The sequence below is a fragment of the Balaenoptera physalus genome (genome assembly GCF_965194825.1).
Source record: "Balaenoptera physalus genome assembly, chromosome: 8".
Lineage (NCBI taxonomy): Eukaryota > Metazoa > Chordata > Mammalia > Artiodactyla > Balaenopteridae > Balaenoptera > Balaenoptera physalus.
The window spans coordinates 45,001,891-45,020,978 of record NC_138887.1 but is presented as its reverse complement, the minus strand read 5'-3'; the positions used below and the strand labels follow the sequence as shown (position 1 = coordinate 45,020,978).

General features: G+C 36.2%; 1 protein-coding gene and 1 long non-coding RNA gene across 4 annotated transcripts in view; one reads left to right on the top strand and one right to left on the bottom strand.

Annotated features, from left to right (window-relative positions):
- LOC309665804 overlaps nucleotides 1-19,088 on the bottom strand; it is a 159,703-nt gene that overhangs the window by 47,702 nt on the left and 92,913 nt on the right. The gene's annotated exons all lie outside the window — the stretch shown is intronic.
- SEMA3D (semaphorin 3D) overlaps nucleotides 1-19,088 on the top strand; it is a 207,468-nt gene that overhangs the window by 183,741 nt on the left and 4,639 nt on the right. For all 3 annotated transcript variants that reach the window (XM_082472481.1, XM_082472480.1, XM_082472479.1), the window contains 3 exons: nucleotides 757-914; nucleotides 3,736-3,800; nucleotides 12,445-12,584. In XM_082472481.1, the coding sequence (XP_082328607.1) occupies nucleotides 757-914; nucleotides 3,736-3,800; nucleotides 12,445-12,584 (363 nt within the window). The remainder of the gene's footprint in view (nucleotides 1-756; nucleotides 915-3,735; nucleotides 3,801-12,444; nucleotides 12,585-19,088) is intronic.

Here is a 19,088-nt window from a genome sequence, read left to right as displayed (position 1 = left end):
GTTTGGCATGTCCACGAGACTTGACCGTAAGTTACTTGAAGGCACAGACTATGGCTTATTCACTTGTTATCATCGCTCCCTCTGCCTCCACCACATACCCTCAAGTGAATACATGTAGGGAGCAGGGCATTACTTTCAAAATGTGATTGTATTTGCTGACTTTGTCAGTATCCTGCAGGCTTTCACGTGTGATACAGCAGCCCACAAACCTCCTAAATACTTTCTTCACGGTGATACCAAATACTTTCTCTCTCACTTATCACTCAACTTCCTTCAGGGATCCGTACTTCATTAACAAATGAAATGGTTAGTTAAAACCACAGGAAAGTTTTTTGTACACCTCTTTTCAGTCAACTCTTATATAAGAAGCCATGGCAGGAGAAGACCATCAGTGTTGCCTATAGCATCTGTGCTTGATATAATCTACCAGAGTGTATTTTCAACTACTAACAAAGAATCTGACATCTTAATTCCTCAGTCTAGCAGCTGGTTTTTGACCTTCTTAAATTACTGCCAAGGTTACTCTAGCTCTCTAGAATGCTGTCCAACTCTGTGTCATCATCTTCAAACCACCATCCAACCAGGGACAGAAGACTGACTTATCTTACTCTTCCTTATGTTTCTGTGCAAGTGTTTATAACGGGCAGGGCACCTGAGGAGACAGATTTAGGTCTGTGATGTGGTATTCAAGAAAGGGAAGTTCTTAAGACTCGTCTGAAAGATGCTTCTAATGCATTTGTTTTGCCTGATTTGCAGCAACAGTTGTACATTGGTTCCCGGGATGGACTGGCTCAGCTCTCCTTGCACAGATGTGACACTTATGGGAAAGCTTGTGCAGACTGTTGTCTTGCCAGAGACCCCTACTGTGCCTGGGATGGAAATGCATGCTCTCGCTATGCACCCACTTCAAAAAGGTGAGAGGCACATCAAATTAAGATGAAGCCTTGCTTTTCACACAATGAATATCTCACACGAATACCTTCTCTTGTAGTTTAAAGAGAAAACATATAGAGAACATGGTCTGTGGTAGGAATATTACAATCTAAATGTTTTAGAGTTTTTCATACAGCTAAATTTTGAAGGAGGATAAAACAGAATGTTCTGAAATCCGGAAATGTGGAGTCTTACCAAACTAGTTTTGTCTGATGCACAGCAAGCCAAACGTGGAGATGCCAAGATGTGCAGCAGGGAACGGGTTTATTCACAAAGCAGTCAAGCGGGGAGATGGGGAAAACAAGTCTCAAATTCCCCTCCCCAAAGGCGAGGGACTGAGGATACTCATGGGAGAAAGCTGAGGCGTGGGGAGCCTGGGGAAGGTTAATTGGAGATAAGAAAAAGGTGAGGTAATCATCGTTCTGCGCAGATGCAACTAAGCTACAAGCTTCTTCCTGGGATGCCTGCCCTGAGGGTGGAGTTTTTGGCCTCTGATGTCAAAAGGTCACTGGACACTCCCACATGCCCAGAGGGAGGGTCAGTGGTCCTAACCAGTCTTAACCGGCTAGAGCTCAAACTGAACATAGCTGACTCCCAAGTTTCTAAACAACTTGGGCAAACATCCTGTTTAGGTTACCGGAGGCTTGGAGGACACACACGTTTTTATAGTAACAATTAAAGCAAGCTTGATTAATGAAGGCAGGTTACAGGTTTCATGGATTTAACTGATGATAACCCTCGGTTTCAGAGCTTTAAAAAATTCTGATAAATTGTTTATATCCTTTCTCTTCATCTTTGTCAAAAAGCATGAAAAGTTTGCTTTCTTTACTACTCTACCCTTTGTACATTCTTCCCTTCTTCCCTTATTTATAAATATGTATATACTCGTAATTACTGTTTTACAAATAATGTATAAATACATGTTTTTGTAACAGTGTAGATTATATACAGCCCACAGCACATCCCAGTGATTCTGTATAATTTTGCTTTTACTCCAACTTGACCAATTTCTGCCACCCAGATATGCTTAAATATCCAACTACATCCTGCTGTTTGTAGTTTATTGCTTTATGTGCTCTTAAAAATAATGCTAGTCTGGGCCAACAGTACCCAGCTAGGAATTTATTTTACACACACGGGCAAAAAAGTACCACAGATTATATGTTTGATGTTCATTTCAGCACAGTTTTCAATAGCATAATTATTGGAAACACACTGAATGCTCATTAATATGACTGATGGTGGCTGAGTATATTAAAATATTATTATTTTAAAGTGTGGTTTATAGTAACACTATTTTCTAAAGTATTACCCAAAGTATATTTTATTCTAGGTAAAATGTCAGCAAATTGTATATGGTATTTTTTTTTCATCTTTAGGTCTTAACAAAATAAGATAACAGGTGTGCATATGTTAGTCCCGCTACTACATACGCACTTTTATTTTTTTGAAAGTTTACTGATTTGTCAAATTGCAAATTCTAGTGATCACAGAGTGAATGTATAGTACAAAAACAGATACAATTCCAAGACCTTTTTGTATTCCCTGAAATCTCTGAATTAAATGTAAGTGGGGAGATACCATTATTTCAAGTTTAAAGTAAAAAGTCACAACATTTTTGTTATAGTTTTTGACAAAGAATATACGCATCCTAGTTAGTCTTTGGGGAGTGCTTTTTTCAAGAACCTAAAAAACAAGAATGCTCATTAGTTGGTAATGAACCTTCAGTTTGATGAATTGATCCTGTTCCTTAAGAAGCCAAGATTTAAAAACATGCTTGACCTTATGTACCTTATACCATCATAATTTTTTCTTCTTGTATTTCTCAAGACTGTATCTCTGATCTTGCAGACAAGCCACTGTGATGTTCTCCCTTACCTAACTCTGTCCATGGGAGCCAAAAAATGTGTATGATAAATGAATCTTCCACAGGGCTGTCATCTGGTCAGCATTCCCCTCAAGGAACACCCTACATATCACAGAATGTTTACTGTGACATCTAGGATCTCTGATGTGGCAACATAAACTAGCCAAAGCAAATGAAACTGTACTCTGAGTGTAAGACTTATTTAACTTAGATGTGGCAGATTTTTTCTTTTTTTATGCAGTAGTTACTATTTCCTCTTAAGGAAAATATGTGACAATAATGTACAAGGCCATTATTTTATTATTATTATCATTATCACTACTCTCAGAGAAACAATGTGAACTATGTGTCAGTAGGTAGAAATAACAGCTAGCCATTCATGCCATATCAAAGTTGTACTTCTGTTTCAAATGATATTTATCTCGTTGTTTAATCACATCAATATAATAATGAATCTTCATATGATAAGGCATTTTGTATTTGTGTGTACTTTCTTACCCACTAACTAAAGCTCTTTTATATCTTACTTTTCCGTTGGCTGACTGAAAAAAAGAAGATACAAATAGTTACCCCCATAGGAAGTATATAATAACTGGATTGTATTTATATTCAGCCTATTCTGTTGAATAATTTGTCAAAAGTCAGAGAAAAAGAAAACTGTGGTAGTTAAATAAAATTCAGATCATCTTATTACCAAAACAGGATTTATTCTGGAATAAAATTCAGATCATCTTATTACCAAAACAGGATTTATTCTGTTAGGACTCTACCACCAGTACTATTTGAATTGATGTTAGAGTGATTGGAATATTGACCTGCATTTAAGTTGAGCAGTAAAGCATAATTCTGCTTCTGCTACTGTTATGAGTGTTAGATGTAGACTTTGTATATCTCAGATATCATGCTTGAAGTTCTATTTAATCCCTTTTGCATAGGCGAGCTAGACGCCAAGATGTGAAGTATGGGGACCCAATCACCCAGTGCTGGGACATAGAAGACAGTAAGTATAGGTTTAATATGCTTTCCTCTCACTGAAAATTTTAAGCCTGGTCTTTGTGTGTCTTTTTTATTATACGAGTTAAAACACCTACTCATTTTGTGTAATGCTTGTGTTCTGGAAAAGCAATAGGAGGTTTTATAAATCAACCCCCTGTTCACGTGCCTAAGTGGTAATTCTTTGTTATATTGTTATTTGCTTCATATGGCTTTTAAAATTCCTATACCTTTTTTTTTTTTCTTTTTTAATGCCTTATCCATCCTTGTAAAGTCTGAAACTGCTATTAGAGATAAAGCAGACTATAGTCCAAACCATATGGATATTTAGAGTAAATTCAAAGAGACCCTCCCAGAAAAGTTTGATAAAAGTGTTGGACTTAATAGAAAGAAATTTTAGGTAGCCTGTGCATTATTTGTATTCACTTATTAATTTGTGTATCCATTCAATCAGTAAATATTTATTAAGTGACTTCCATGTGCATGTAATTGTCCCGGGTCTACTTTGAGAGAAAGAGCTCCTTAGAGAACTTACAATTCTTTGGGGAAATGTCATAAGGCACAATTAGTGATGTGGGAGTTTAGCAAAAAAAGAGGTCACCAGAGGCTGTATTGTTCAGAGAAAATGTCATAGAATGGAAGATCTTGAAAGTCTGAGTGTGAGAAGGGCAGAGTGGAGAATTGAAAAGAAGTCTGTTGAGTGACTCTGATAACAGAGAAAAAAATCTGTAGAAGTATATATTCCAGAACTTTAGTTACTTTCCACTCTCAAGCTCTGCCTTCAGATAGAAAATACACACACACACATACACACACACACACACACACACACACACACACACACACAACTAGAAGAAGAAATGAACTGCCTTTCCATCATCATATTGTTAGTAACCACCTACCATTGAATAAACAACCCAGATTTCATAGTCTATAACTGGTGGGCTGGCAGAGTTTTCTTTTTTAAAAACAAAACAATTATTTCTAATTTATAATATCATTCTTCTGAAAAATAAGCTCTAGTCCAGAATAGTACGTTTGTCTTCTTGTTCTAATGTGTAGATGACTCACTGTTATGTACAGTGTTTTATTTAGCAATCATTACTGTATGCTATGCACAGAGTTTTTCACATGTGCACATGAGATTAGGAGGGACTATTTTAGGTATTGAGGATATACTAATGAACATAAAAGAAAACAATCTGTGCATTCATGGATCTTACATTTAAATGTGTGTTAGGGGAGGGAGCAGGCAACAAACATGAAAACAAGTAAAATATATGCCATGTCATATAATGATAAATGTTATAAGGACTTATAAAACACCACTGTTTACAAAGGCACTCACAATTACTGTGTCCACTTCATCACAGCCCATTCTTGTTATAGCCCATTGCACATCTCCTTTTCATCATCACCACTCTAACCCAATATATTTTTTGTCAAGATCACCAGCAGTTTCCTCCTTGCCAAATCCAATGGCCACTTTTCCGTTCCCATTTTTACTTACTCTCTAGCGCCCTCCTCCGTGGAACACTTTCTTCCCTTGGCTCCATGCAGTGATATGCTGGAGCCAGCTGTTGTGGCCCCATGAGAGCTGACTGTGTATTACGTAGGAATTTTGTGAGCTGGGTTTTAAACCATTGGTAGCTTGAATCAGCCATGGCAGGAGTGTTTACACCAGGAAAATCAGCAAGCACTACAAATAAGGGCTTTTTGTTTTCAGAGATGGTCTCCCCAGCACCCCTCTGCTTCATGGCACCACAGGGAAAACTTCTGGTTTTTCTCTTACCTTACAGGTTTCTCCTTCTGAGTGTTCTTAACTTTCCTTTTCATCCTACCATCTAAACATCCAGTCTCTGTATACTCACTCCTTAACGCCATCCATTTCAATACTATCAGAGGCAATTTTTTTTTTTTTTAGTTTTTTTTTTTAATTGAAGTACAATGTTGATTTACAATGTTGTGTTACTTTCTGGTGTACAGCAAAGTGATTCAGTTATACATACATATTTATTCTTTTTCATATTCTTTTCCACTATGGTTTATTACAGGATATTGAATATAGTTCCCTGTGCTATACAATAGGACCTTGCTGTTTATCCATTCTATATATCATCATTTGCATCTGCTAATCCCAAACTCTCAATCCATCCCTTTGCCGTCCCCCTCCCCCTTAGCAACCCCAAGTCTGTTCTCTGTGTCTGTCTGTTTCTGTTTCATAGATAAGTTCATTTCTGTCATATTTTAAATTCTACATATAAGTGATATCATATGGTATTTGTCTTTCTCTTTCTGACTGACTTTGCTTAGTATGATAATCTCTAGGTCCATCCATGTAGCTGCCAATGGCATTATTTCATTCCTTTTTATGGCTGATTACTATTCCATTATATATATACACCACATCTTCTTTATCCATTCATCTGTCGATGGACATTTAGGTTGCTTCCATGTCTTGGCTATTGTAAATAGTGCTGCTGTGAACATTGGGGTGGGTGTATCTTTTCAAATTATAGTTTCGTCCAGATATGTGCCCAGGAGTGGGACTGTAGGATCATATGCCAACTCTATTTTTAGTTTTTTGAGGAACCTCCATTCTGTTCTCCATAGAGGCTGTACCAATTTACATTCCCACCAACAGTGCAGGAGGGTGCCCTTTTTCTACAGCCTCTCCCTCATTTGTTATTTGTAGACTTTTTAATGATGGCCATCATGACGGCTGTTAGGCGGTACCTCATTGTAGTTTCAATTTGAATTTCTCTAACAATTAGCAATGTTGAGCATCATTTCATGTGCCTATTGGCCATCTGTACGTCTTCTTTGGAGAAATGTCTATTTAGATCTTCTGCACATTTTTTGATTGGGTTTTTTTTTTGGTTTGTTTGTTTTTGTTATTGAGTTGTATGGGCTGTTTGTATATTTTGGAAATTAAGCTCTTGTTGGTCGCATCATTTGCAAATATCTTCTCCCAGTCCGTAGGTTGTCTTTTTGTTTTGTTTATGGTTTTCTTTGCTGTGTAAAAGCTTGTAAGTTTGATTAGGTCCCATTTGTTTATTTTTGCTTTTATTCCTATTGGCTTGGTAGACTGACCTAAGAAAATACTGGTACAATTTATATCAGAGAAATATTTTGCCTACATTCTCTTCTAGGAGTTTTATGGTTTCATGTCTTATACTTAAGTCTTTAAGCCATTTTGAGCTTATTTTTGTGTATGGTGTGAGGGTGTGTTCTAACTTCATTGATTTACAAGTGGCTGTCCAACATTCCCAACAACACTTGCTGAAGAGACTGCCTTTTCTCCAGTGTATATTCTTGCCTCCTTTGTCAAAGATTAATTGACCATACCTGTGTGGGTTTATTTCTAGGCTCTCTATTCTGTTCCATTGATCCATATGTCTGCTTTTATGACAATACCATGAGGTTTTGATTACTGTAGCTTTGCAGTATTGTCTGAAGTCTGGGAGGGTTATGCCTCCTGCTTTGTTCTTTTTCCTCAGGATTGCTTTGGCAATTCTGGGTCTTTTAAGGTTCCATATAAATTTTAGGATTATTGGTTCTAGTTCTGTGAAAAATGTCAGGGGTAACTTAAAAGGGATCTCATTAAATCTGTAGATTGCTTTGTGTAATATGGCCATTTTAACAATATTAATTCTTCCAATCCAAGAGCATGGAATGTTTTTCCATTTCTTTAAATCGTCTTCAGTTTCCTTTATCAGTGTTTTATAGTTCTCAGTGTATATGTCTTTCACCTCCTTGGTCAGGTTTATTCCTAAGTATTTTATTGTTTTTGATGAGATTTTAAAAGGGATTTTTTTTTCTTTTTCTTTTTCTTTTTTAACTTTCTCTTTCTGATGCAACCAATTTCTGTATGTTGATATTGTATACTGCTACCTGGCTGAATGTGTTTATCAATTCTAGTAGTTTTTGTGTGAAGTCTTTAGGGTTTTCTATATATAGTATCATGTCATCTGCATACAATGACAATTTTACCTCTTCTCTTCCAACTTGGATACCTTTTCTTTCTTTTTCTTGTCTGCTTGCTGTGGCTAGGACTTCCAGTGCTATGTTGAACGGGAGTGGTGAGAGTGGGCATCCTTGTCTGGTCTGGATTTCAGCAAGAAGGCTTTCAGCTTTTCACTGTTGAGTGTTGTGTTGGCTGTTGGTTTGTCATAAATAGCTTTTGTTATGTTGAGGTATGTTCCCTCTAAACTCACTTTGATAAGAGTTTTTATCATGAATGGATGTTGAATTTTATCAAATGCTTTTTCTGCATCTGCTGAGATGATCATGTGGTTTTTGTCTTGCTTTTGTGGATTTGGTGTGTCACATTGATTTGCCTATGTTGAACCATCCTTGTGACCCTGGGATGAATCCAGTTTGGTCATGGTGTATGATCTTTTTCACATGTTGTTGGATTTGCTTTGCTAATATTTTGTTGGGAATTTTTGCATCTATATTCATCAAAGATACTGGCCTGTAATTTTCTCTTTTGGTAGTGTCTTTGTCTCGTTTTGGTGTCAGGGTAATGGTGGCTTCATAGAATGACTTTGGGAGTGTTCCCTCCTCCTCAATCTTTTGGAAGAGTTTGAGAAGGATTGGTATAGTTTCTTCTCTTATTGTTTGGTAGAATTCCCCAGTGAAGCCTTCTGGTCCTGGACTTCTGTTTGCAGGGAGTTATATTATTTCAGATTCTATTTCACTTCTAGTGATCAGTCTGTTCAAATTGCCTGTTTCCTTTTGATTCAGTTTTGGTAGGCTGTATGTTTCTAGAAACATGTCCATTTCTTCTGGGTTGTCCAGTTTGTTGGCATATAATTGTTCACAGTATTCTCTATCAGAGGCAATTTGACTCCCAGATTCATTGTCCAGTTCTGAACTCTCGCCTGTGTGCAAGACTTGTATGCTCTGTGCCTGTTCAAGAACCCCTCTCATATGCCTAATAAGAATCTCAAATTATACCTGAGAAAGAATTCTTGTCATTTTCTCTAAAACTTATTTGTTCTGCAGACTTCCCCATATTAATAAATAGCACCACCACTCACCCAACTGCTTTGTCAAAAAGCAGCTAGGAGTCATCTTTTTATGCTTCTCTTTCTTTTACATCTTATCACCAGCCTCTCAGTACAGCCCTTTGGCTCAGTGGTCACAACTGCTACTTCTCATCACCTCCACAGATGCCATCCTAACCAGACCCACCAGAACTCTTCAGTAGCTGCTAAACTGGTCTCCCTGCTTCCATGCTTGCCTCCCTTCAGTCTAGATCCCACTCAGTAGCCAGAGTAACCTCTTTATAAACTTCAGTCAGGGGGCTTCCCTGGTGGCGCAGTGCTTAAGAATCTGCCTGCCAGTGCAGGGGACACGGGTTTGATCCCTGGTCCAGGAAGATCCCACATGCCACGGAGCAACTGAGCCCGTGCACCACAACTACTGAGCCTGCACTCTTGAGCCCACGTGCCACAACTACTGAAGCCCGCGTGCCTAGAGCCCGTGCTCTGCAACAAGAGAAGCCACTGCAATGAGAAGCCCACGCACCACAGCTCAGAGTAGCCCCTGCTCGCCACAACTAGAGAAAGCCCGTGCGCAGCAATGAAGACCCAACGCAGTCAAAAAAAAAAAAACACTTTAATCAGATCTTGTCACTCCCTTACTCAGAATCTTTCACTAGCATCTTAGAGCAATTAGTAAAAACTCCACAGCCTTTACCATGGCCTGCAAGATTCTACCTGATCTGGTTCCTAACACCTTGTCTGATCCTCACAGCACTGTGGCATAGCTTGCTCACAGGCTTTCTCTTTTTCAAAAGCACCAGTCTGGTTCCTACCTCAGCCCTGTTGGCATTTGTTTCCTCTGTACCTGAAGAACTCTTCACTTCAGGTGTCCACGTGGCTCCATCTTCACATCATTTAATCCCATGATTGAAATGTTAATTTCTCAGAGACACCCTTCCTGACTAACCTACCTGAAATACCTTTCTTTCCTTCTAACCCTAATTATTCCCTAATCTGCTTTATTTTTACTTGTAATGCGTAACACAGCCAGATACTATATTCTTTATTTACTCATTCACTTGATAATTTTGTCTCTGTCACTGGAATATAAAGGTGGTGAATTTGCCTGTCATAGTCATCAGTATATTTCCTGCACTGAAAGCAATGCCAGTATGGTAGTCATGCAAGAATGTTTGTATAATGCATAGGTAAAAGGAAGGATACCCAGATGGAGAGCACTTGAGCTGTGCCTTAAGGAAACAATCAAATTTTACTAAGTAGATGAAGTAACAATTATTAAAATCAGAAAGAATTCACATAGGTTTTGTTAAGTTTGTGATGATCCCTCTGTTATTGTCTAGAGTTTACTCTATAGGTGCTAAGGAGCTATTTCATATTACTAAGAAAAGTTGTTTTTAAAAATAAAAGTAATTTATACCTGTTTGGCGACTGACTGGAATAGGAGAAGCCAGAGACAGAGAATCAATTGTGAGAATTAAAGTAGAGATTATGAGGGTATTTACAAACTAAGCATTTTCGATCTTAGGGGAGAGAAAGGGTCACATCTGAACACCTGTCTCTGGTAAAGAAGAAAGGAGATGACTTGCTTATAACCCACCATAAATATGTGTTGCACTGACTTGGTCAAGTCTTGAATAACTGGCAAATAGCTGTTTCGTTTCTTCCTTCCTTCCTTTGTTCATTAATTGTTATATACTGTGATACTGCATGATTATTAATGATATAAAGTCCGTAATACATGTAGATGAACTGTGTTTAACAATGTTAAACACATATAATCTTGCTGCAGTGACTTCAGTGACATGTCATATGTGTATTCTAAAGAAATATTCCAGATATTTCTGTATGAAAAAAAATTTTTGCCTGCAATCTGGAAGATTAAAATATTATCTTTAAAATTATTTTATACTTAATGAGAAGATATTCTGCTATTTAAAAACATTACTGTATACAGTTTTTGCACTTTTAAAAATGGATAGTAACAGAACATTATATATAGTATGTATGTATATATGTGTGTATGTGTATATATATACATACATACATATAGGTTTAAATTTAAAAATAGAAAATTTTAAACTCAGAGATAAAACAAACATTATTGGAAGAAACAATAAATTAATTTCCAGTCAAACTGATGTAGGGATGACTTTGTTTCAAAGGGTCACTGTTTCTACTGAGTTGAAGATGGATTTCTTATAATCAGCTCACTATTTCACTTTTCCAGTTGATTTCACTAATTTATCTTTCACTGAATTGACTAATTCTTTGGTTGAATCCGTCTAATTGAGTTTCTCCCGAGCCCTTGCCCCATCACCTAAACAATCAGCCTGCATCCTCCCTGCTTTGTTCATGAACTCCCTTTGCTCAGGAAAATGGTATCTGTTACTATGAAGTGATGCGTGTCTTTCTCTTCCGTGATCGGCACTGGTGATCTTCCTGTGCATTAGGAATTTATTAGCTGTGAAAATCGTGGCTATAATCTGTTAAATTGCCAGAAGAGAGTGGATAGATTACAGATTTCAAGTGGAATCCACACATTTTGAAGGTTAGGTAAGGTTAATTCATAATGGGGTCAGCATGTTTGACTTAATCACTGCTGGTAAGACACAAATAAGTTCAAAAGAAGTTTCTTGAAAAGAAGCCTAACTATTGGATGCACGTGCATTCATGCCATTTGCTGATAATTCTGCGTGCTTAGGTTTAGGATTCACTTAGGCCCCTTAAGCCTCACTCTGGTTTATGCCTAAAATGCTAAGTAGGCCCATCTGCAGAATTGAGACATCTGAATATACGATGAAAAAGTGCATGTTTGGGCCAGGCTGAGAAGCCGTCATTTTTTATTTGATCAAATCTGAGCTACAGATCTTAGATCACACATGGGACACAGCCTTTGGCTACTCTGGAAGGAATGTATTTCAGATGGTGCAGTTGATTTATGAGAATAAGGTGTCTGAGACACTGATACTTTAGCCTCCCATTAACTATCTTATAGCAAATGCATGTTGGGCTAAAATATCCCTCTTTGAATAAAAGAGAACATTTTTTGGTAGATAATACAGATAAGGTCCTGATTCTGAGTATTAGAGCATCTAACTTATTAGCATCATCATAGAGTTTCATTAAGTATAGAGCACTGCACTTTTCTGACATCAAAATGTCATATGGTCATAACATATGGTTATATGTTATATGGTCAGCTCTGTGGACCAAATTATAATAGAATTTCTCTTTAGAGGTAAGATAAATTTCTCTTTAGAAATATCTGCAGAATTAGTTATATTTTATATAAATTAAAAGGCATTAAAGCATTAAAAGATGTTGAAGTTTATTCAGTTCAGCTCAGAGAGGCTCAGTGTTTAAATTTGGATCTTGTGAATTCTTATTTTAAAAAAGAAATTGCAAAACGTTAATATATTGATGAAAGAGTAAAAATTGCAGTGCAGGGATAGAGTTTTAAAAATCAATCTATTAGATAGTATTTTACTCTCAGGTTACAACATTATAACATGAATTTCCTTTCTCTTTAATAATGTGTATGAATCTTTCCTCCATGGCATCTGTTCTAAATCAGTCTATTTTCCCATTGCTTTTAAAATTGTGTCAAGGTTAATCTCCTATTCCATGTTTGCTTTCCAGGCATTAGTCATGAAGCTGCTGATGAAAAGGTGATTTTTGGCATTGAATTTAATTCAACCTTTCTGGAATGTATACCTAAATCACAACAAGCATCTATTAAGTGGTATATCCAGCGGTCAGGAGATGAATATCGAGAGGAGGTAAGTTATAGTCATCAAAGAATGCTCACCTTGAGGGAAACAGTGTAAAACTTAAATCAAGTTTAGGTTGTGAGAGGAGATGTTCAACTTTTAGTGCCAAGTGGAGCTCTTATCACTACTTGATAACAAGGAAAATAAAATTTTATACTCTAGCACCCAAGGTAACAATGCCTTTGAGATATGAATAGGCCAATTTAATGCAAATGTGTTAATAAATACATTTAAAAGCATATTGAATTTAAAAAATTTACAGGATTCTTCTTCTACTTTTTATTTTTCATTGATGGTCTATATTTTAGAATAATTCCCTGATCAAGAACAAGACTTTCCCCCCACAATAGCACAATGACTAAATTCTAACTCTCATTGGGTTCAGTTTAGATCATAAAATAAAACATGTCAAGTTTGTACAGAAATGGAAATATCTATCTTATCATATCATAGGAGCAAGTTGGATAAGTATCTGGACATCTGTACCTTTTCACTCTAGTGTATTAAAATTAAATCAACAGAGGGAAAAGTAATATGGATGCTCTACTCATCTTTTGACTTTTTTCTGTTTCAGTTTTTTTTCCAACACATACATGTGATTAAAACATATCACAAAGATTTTGTGAGATATGTACGTTATATATGTTACTGAATTTAATGAGATGAATTTGGGTAGTCTGAGAAATCCTGTATTATTATTATTCACATGTCATGTAACAAAGGTTAAATGACAGAATTTTTATATTTCTATTCTAATGCTTATGAGAAACCAGTGATACTCAATCTAGAGTTCTAAAAGTCCCAATATTAAACTAAGGGCACTGTAATGGTAATGGAGTGAACACAGGCTCAGAATTAGATGCATTGAGTAATGATTCTTTGGTAATATTACTGAGGACTGTGGGCCGGAATTTTCTAAGGTAAATAAAATCAGTGCAAAAGTTACTGTCAAAATTAAATGAGAAAACACATACGAGAATGTGAATTTCAAAGCAGAGGATTACTCACAAGTGTAAAGTATGCATATAAAATTGCAGACACACTCTACTGGGAGGACGTGTGAAATACGAAACAGCACTGATGATGTGTGTTCACCCTGACTGCTGAGGGTTCGTGAGCAGGTGGTGACTTCTCTAGCACTCAGTTTCTCTGCCATATAAGCAGGTGGACCAGATGTTCTCTAAAATATCAGCCTCCTTGTGAAGTCTATAAACATTTAAATAGTATATGTAATCGGTCAAACATTACTGTGTAATAGTGGTTCTCAACTTCAGGTAGTTTTGCTCCCAAGGTAGTCACATTTAGCAATACCTGGAGACATTTTTGGTTGTCACGACTGGGTGGATGGAGGATGCTCCTGGCATCCAGTGGGTCGAGGTCAAGGCTGATGCTCACCATCCTGCAGTGCACAGTACCTCACAGTAAACAACCATCCATCTCACCCGAATGCCAGTTGTGCTAAGGTTGAGAAGCCTTGGAGTCAAAGAACCAAATTTTATGATAAGTGATTAATGTCAAGATATGTTCCACTGTTACATTAAGAAATTATCATTCTCTTCTTCTGAGAATAATTTCTCTTAGCAAAATATTGACCCTTCACATACTTAATACTAAGGGAATAACTTCCTTCTTTATGTCAGATTTCTCTGGTAAAACTTGATTCTTCATTGTTCCTGACATCCATAAGTTCTAAGAATATGGCATATCCATATTTATACTAAATGTTTAAGAGTCTCACTGTTTACCAATACATTTTGAAGTTTTATCTGACATAGAGGTGATTTAATTTCAAGATATAAAGCATTTATTATTTATCCATGAAATACTGCAAGGACATTATCTGAATTTTTGTAACATGCAGATTTTCTTTTAGATATATTGCAGTATTTTACTTTTGAATACCCCAAATGACTATTTTTAATTTTATAGTTAATAAAGTTTGATAATTTCTTTTCATTTAAATATAATTTTTTAACGATTTTTTTTCTCCATGACAAATTTAATCTGACTTTTAAAAAATGTGGAACTCTGCTTGGGGTACTCTCCCAGTTATAGATACATACGTTTGCCTATGCATGTTTGCATTCACATCTTTCATGTTTCCTGAAAATGCTATGCATTACTTTAATGTACGTTTTAAGTATATCAGACAGTCATGGTGGTAGCATGCTCCGTAAATTTCAATGGAGCAGAAACAGTGTATTTATTGATTTATACTTTAAAATATTTTAGCTGTAATGTTTCAACTGGTATTTTCATCTATCTTTGTAAATAGTTATACATTGTCCAGGATATGCAGTACTGCTTCCTGAACTGAGGAAAGGGGCAAAATCCAGACTAGATTTGAAGCATTTTTCCCAGCAGGATACCCTCTGCTCTTTACCAAGAAGGTCACAGTTTGAAATCTTTCCTCCACTCAAAAAAAGAAAAAAAAAAAAAGCCTGAGGGAAGGCCCAGGATCTCCTGTGGCACAGAGCCTGTCACCAGGTTATTCTCTGCCAGGAGGAGAACATTTCCTTACTGAGTTGTTTCACAGTTGGGTGCTGTTGGGGAGGTCATGAGTCAGTTATTCACTGACTTTCTTATAAAGCTGTTCTTGAAATTGATGATGTCGGTGCTGTAACTAGCAAGTTAATCGTCAGTCCCCAAGCTTCTGCTGAACTTTTGAGATCTGAATAAATAAAAGAGGCAGTACCTTATACCATTTGTGATAGTAATTTTTCTGTGGCTTTTTAAAATATTTTTAAAACATCTTCAAATATTTGTATTTTTCTATCTGTAGGCCTTCGTTTTATTTTTGTTGCTCTTATTATAAAAGCAATATAAATGGTTTTGAAAATAAACAACTATGAGATCACTAAGTGTAGATAAGCACAAATACTATTCTGATGTCTATTCCAGCTTTTTTTTTTCCTACTTCCCATTACACTATAAGCATTTTCCCCTGCCATTCAATTTTAATACCATGTTTCCTGTCCCACATCCCTGCCATCCTGATGACACAGTCATCCACAGATGTTCCATGTTTTATTAAGTTCACGTAACCTCTTAAAAAAGTAATCAACTTTCCTTTAGCTAAATCTTTCTCTACTTGTCTATTTTCTTAGGACAAATTCTTAAATGTAAAATAAGTGAGCTAAAGACTTTAATTATCTTACAGCTTTGGATAAACAACTGCATATTGCTAATTTCTCATCAAAATCACCATACTGGTAAATTGCCTTACCTATCATTTGCTTGGTTTATGTTGGTATATTCATTTAAAAATTATTTTAACAAACCCTTTTATATTATAGATATTAACATTTTAATGTTATGCATATTATATGTAACTTTTTGTTTTCTATCTCTAAAAATTTTGTGTGTCCCTAAAACACACGCTTTATGTTTTATATAGACAAATCTATTGATTTATATCTATATGATTTCTCACTTGTGCTTAGAAGTTCCTTCCCCAATGAAACAGCAAATATATATATTCTAGTCATTTTATGATTTTATTTTTACAATTACAGTTTACATTTTATATTTACACTTACTTAAAGATATTAAATTAATCTAGGAGTGAGTTATGTATTCATTCGATTTTTTTTTTCTTTTAAATAATGAGCCAGTTGCCTCGGCACTATTTTTAAATAAGTCGTCTCCTATGTTTGTTGAAGAAGGGAGATATTCTTGAATCCCTAGTCACTTCCAAGACACGTGCAGTGCTTTAGCTATGAAAGACCTGACAGGTGAATTATCTGCAAAGGAATTACCATTAGGCTGCTATTATCAGAGAAGGAAGTCACTGACCTTTACCTGCTGCTTAGTACCTAACTGTCCTTTGTCACTTACCATGTTTCTCTTTTCATTTTAAATGAATTGCCCTTCACTGAAGATCTACATTGAATAATGCCAAATATATTATCCTTGTTCACATTAAGCAAATGGATAGTTGACCGCGGTTCAAGCATGGTTTTGATATGTAAGGCTGAGCAGTTTTTACTTATCACTTCTAAAGTGAAGAAAATTCCATGAGTTTAAATCACTGGCCAGAGATTACATTATCTCTTTGTAGAGGAGCTGAATTTTCTAAATTGACTCTGCTGACATTTCACTGTCGAGATGCAGTCTGCATAATGCATCCTATTCCAGCATGGAATGAAAGCACTACAGAGAATGGGAATGTAAAGTAGGCAAATGTTAATCAACCACTTAATTTCTGGGTCACAGATTTCTATCTCTAGATGGCAAAAATCCTATGAAAATACATCAGTTCAAAATGTGTTTTATTAGAGATACCATGTCATGAAAGGCATATTTTTGAAATTTTAGGAAGAGAAAAAAATCACTTAAATGATCTAATAGACATTAGATAAATCCAGAAAGAAATTCATTAAAGCAAACTTTTTATCTGTAGGTCAAAAACCAAAAGAAAAAGTAAGCATTCCATCAAAGAAAGGAAAGGTGAAGGACCACGATGGAGTAATGAAATGTCAGGTGTTTATGAAACCCTGAGTCCTGTAGGGACAGAAGTAGGCTGGAAAGGAGGGAAGGGGGCCAGACTTCAGAGTAAAATAACGTAAATGGGACACAAAAAGAGAATAGCAAAAATAATGATGAAGTGTTGCATAATATGTGTGAAATCACAAAGTCATCATTCCTTCCTGTCAGAAGCTTAAAAAGAACAACAAAAAATAGTGACTCAGAGCTGTGACAGTCTCTGAAAGCCACATTAAATGCAGTTTAAACATTAGCAAGAATACCAGCTGGGAAAGAATATACAGAGATGAACTGGAACTGAAGTCACGCACTTTGGTCGTCATGCTAGTAACCACAGGCCATTTTCCATTAAAGAATTACAGAAGTAAAGGCTTCAGAACATCACCTCTCCAGCAATAAGGCAGTAGTCTATGATGTTGCTAATAATACTTCACACTTAACCTTCAAAGAGCTTTACTTTTAACACCCCACATACACCGTATGCTGTGTCACCAACTTGATAAATGGGACACCAATCGGGGAAGATAAATGAGTAGTCATAGGAAGCAGAGCAGATAGGGACCAGAACCTAGGCTGTGGAGTCAGAGTTTCAATTTCATGTTCTAAGATATATTTAAATGAAAAAACAATAATTCCTACAATAAAATTATTTAAAGGAAGATATATAGTATGTGTTAAATTTGAGATTGATATTATTTTTTAAGACTGATCCTTTAGAGCTCTACCAATTCAAATTCCCTTTTATTTTTGGCAGCAGATTCCTATAGTTTCTGAGAATGTAAGTTACTTCAACATTAGTTTGTATTACAGTAGCATTTAAAAATATCTGGGCCTTTAGATAAATCCATTAGAAAAAAAAAAAAAAAACTACTACACACCAATTCACCAAATGGGCAAAGTAAGGGAAACAAACAGACCCCTGATGGTGTGGATTCATTGTAGAGCAAAGGCAGGGCTGGAGACATTTCAGCCTCATTAACCAGGGATCTGAGCTGTGACCTGCCTTTGGCCTTGTGTGGTACCCCGCCAGCTGCACTTCTCTGGCATAGAAGGTGGTTGGCCATATATTTGTTAGTTAACTGGGCTGGTAGCCAGAGATGTTTCTTTGCCTTTTCTCATATTTCCAGAATTGGAGGGATTTTTCCTACATATTTTTCACATAAAGATGCAAAGTATAGTCCACCCACTGTGAATAAATTTAATTTAGCCGTCTTTATGCTTCCTTGATTTCCATCAACTCTAAGTCTACAATACAGGGGCAGATGTGTAAACTGGGAAATCTTCCAGACTTCTTTGTTGTTGTTCTACTTAATGCTGAGCCGCTCAACAATACTCCACATTAAACAGGGCTCTTGTGTCGGTAAACATGCCTGTAGTTTATTGAAGATAGGTTCTCTATTCACACCAGATTGGAGGCCAGGCAAGCTTAAATGTTTGAATTGTCTTTCAGTACTATTGCTTCAAAGGGCAAAGAGCGTCACATTTCAGTGGAGGTTCTTTTTGTTCATTGAGCTTTCTCACACTTGAAATCACATTACCATGTTATAGTATACTGAGGTATGGCAAATATCTCCACAAATGACATAGTCTAAAGTATCATATAGACATAAAGTATCAAAATTCAATCCATAGTAAAAAGAGAAATTCAGCTTTAAATGTTGCTAAACTTCTGACTCTATGGTCCTATTCAGTACAGCTCTAACATCCAAAAGGCTTCTATCTTCCATGCCTTTCCACTTGACTTTTAACAAGTCACCACTTACAGTTTCCATAAGCTACTCAGATCATTTATTTGGCAATATCTAGCAAACATTAAATTCCTTTTGGAATAATTGCTGTCTTCTACATTACAGGTAGTAGTGTGCACTAAAGCTCTTTTTCTACACAATGACTGTCAGAGTCACATTCTAGCTCTGCAATTCAGAAACAAATTGGTGTTCTTAGTACACCAATTAGTGTCTGAAATCTTTGTAAAGATGGTCAATTGACAGTTTCCAGGTTTACTTCATTAATTTTCACAGCTTTTTA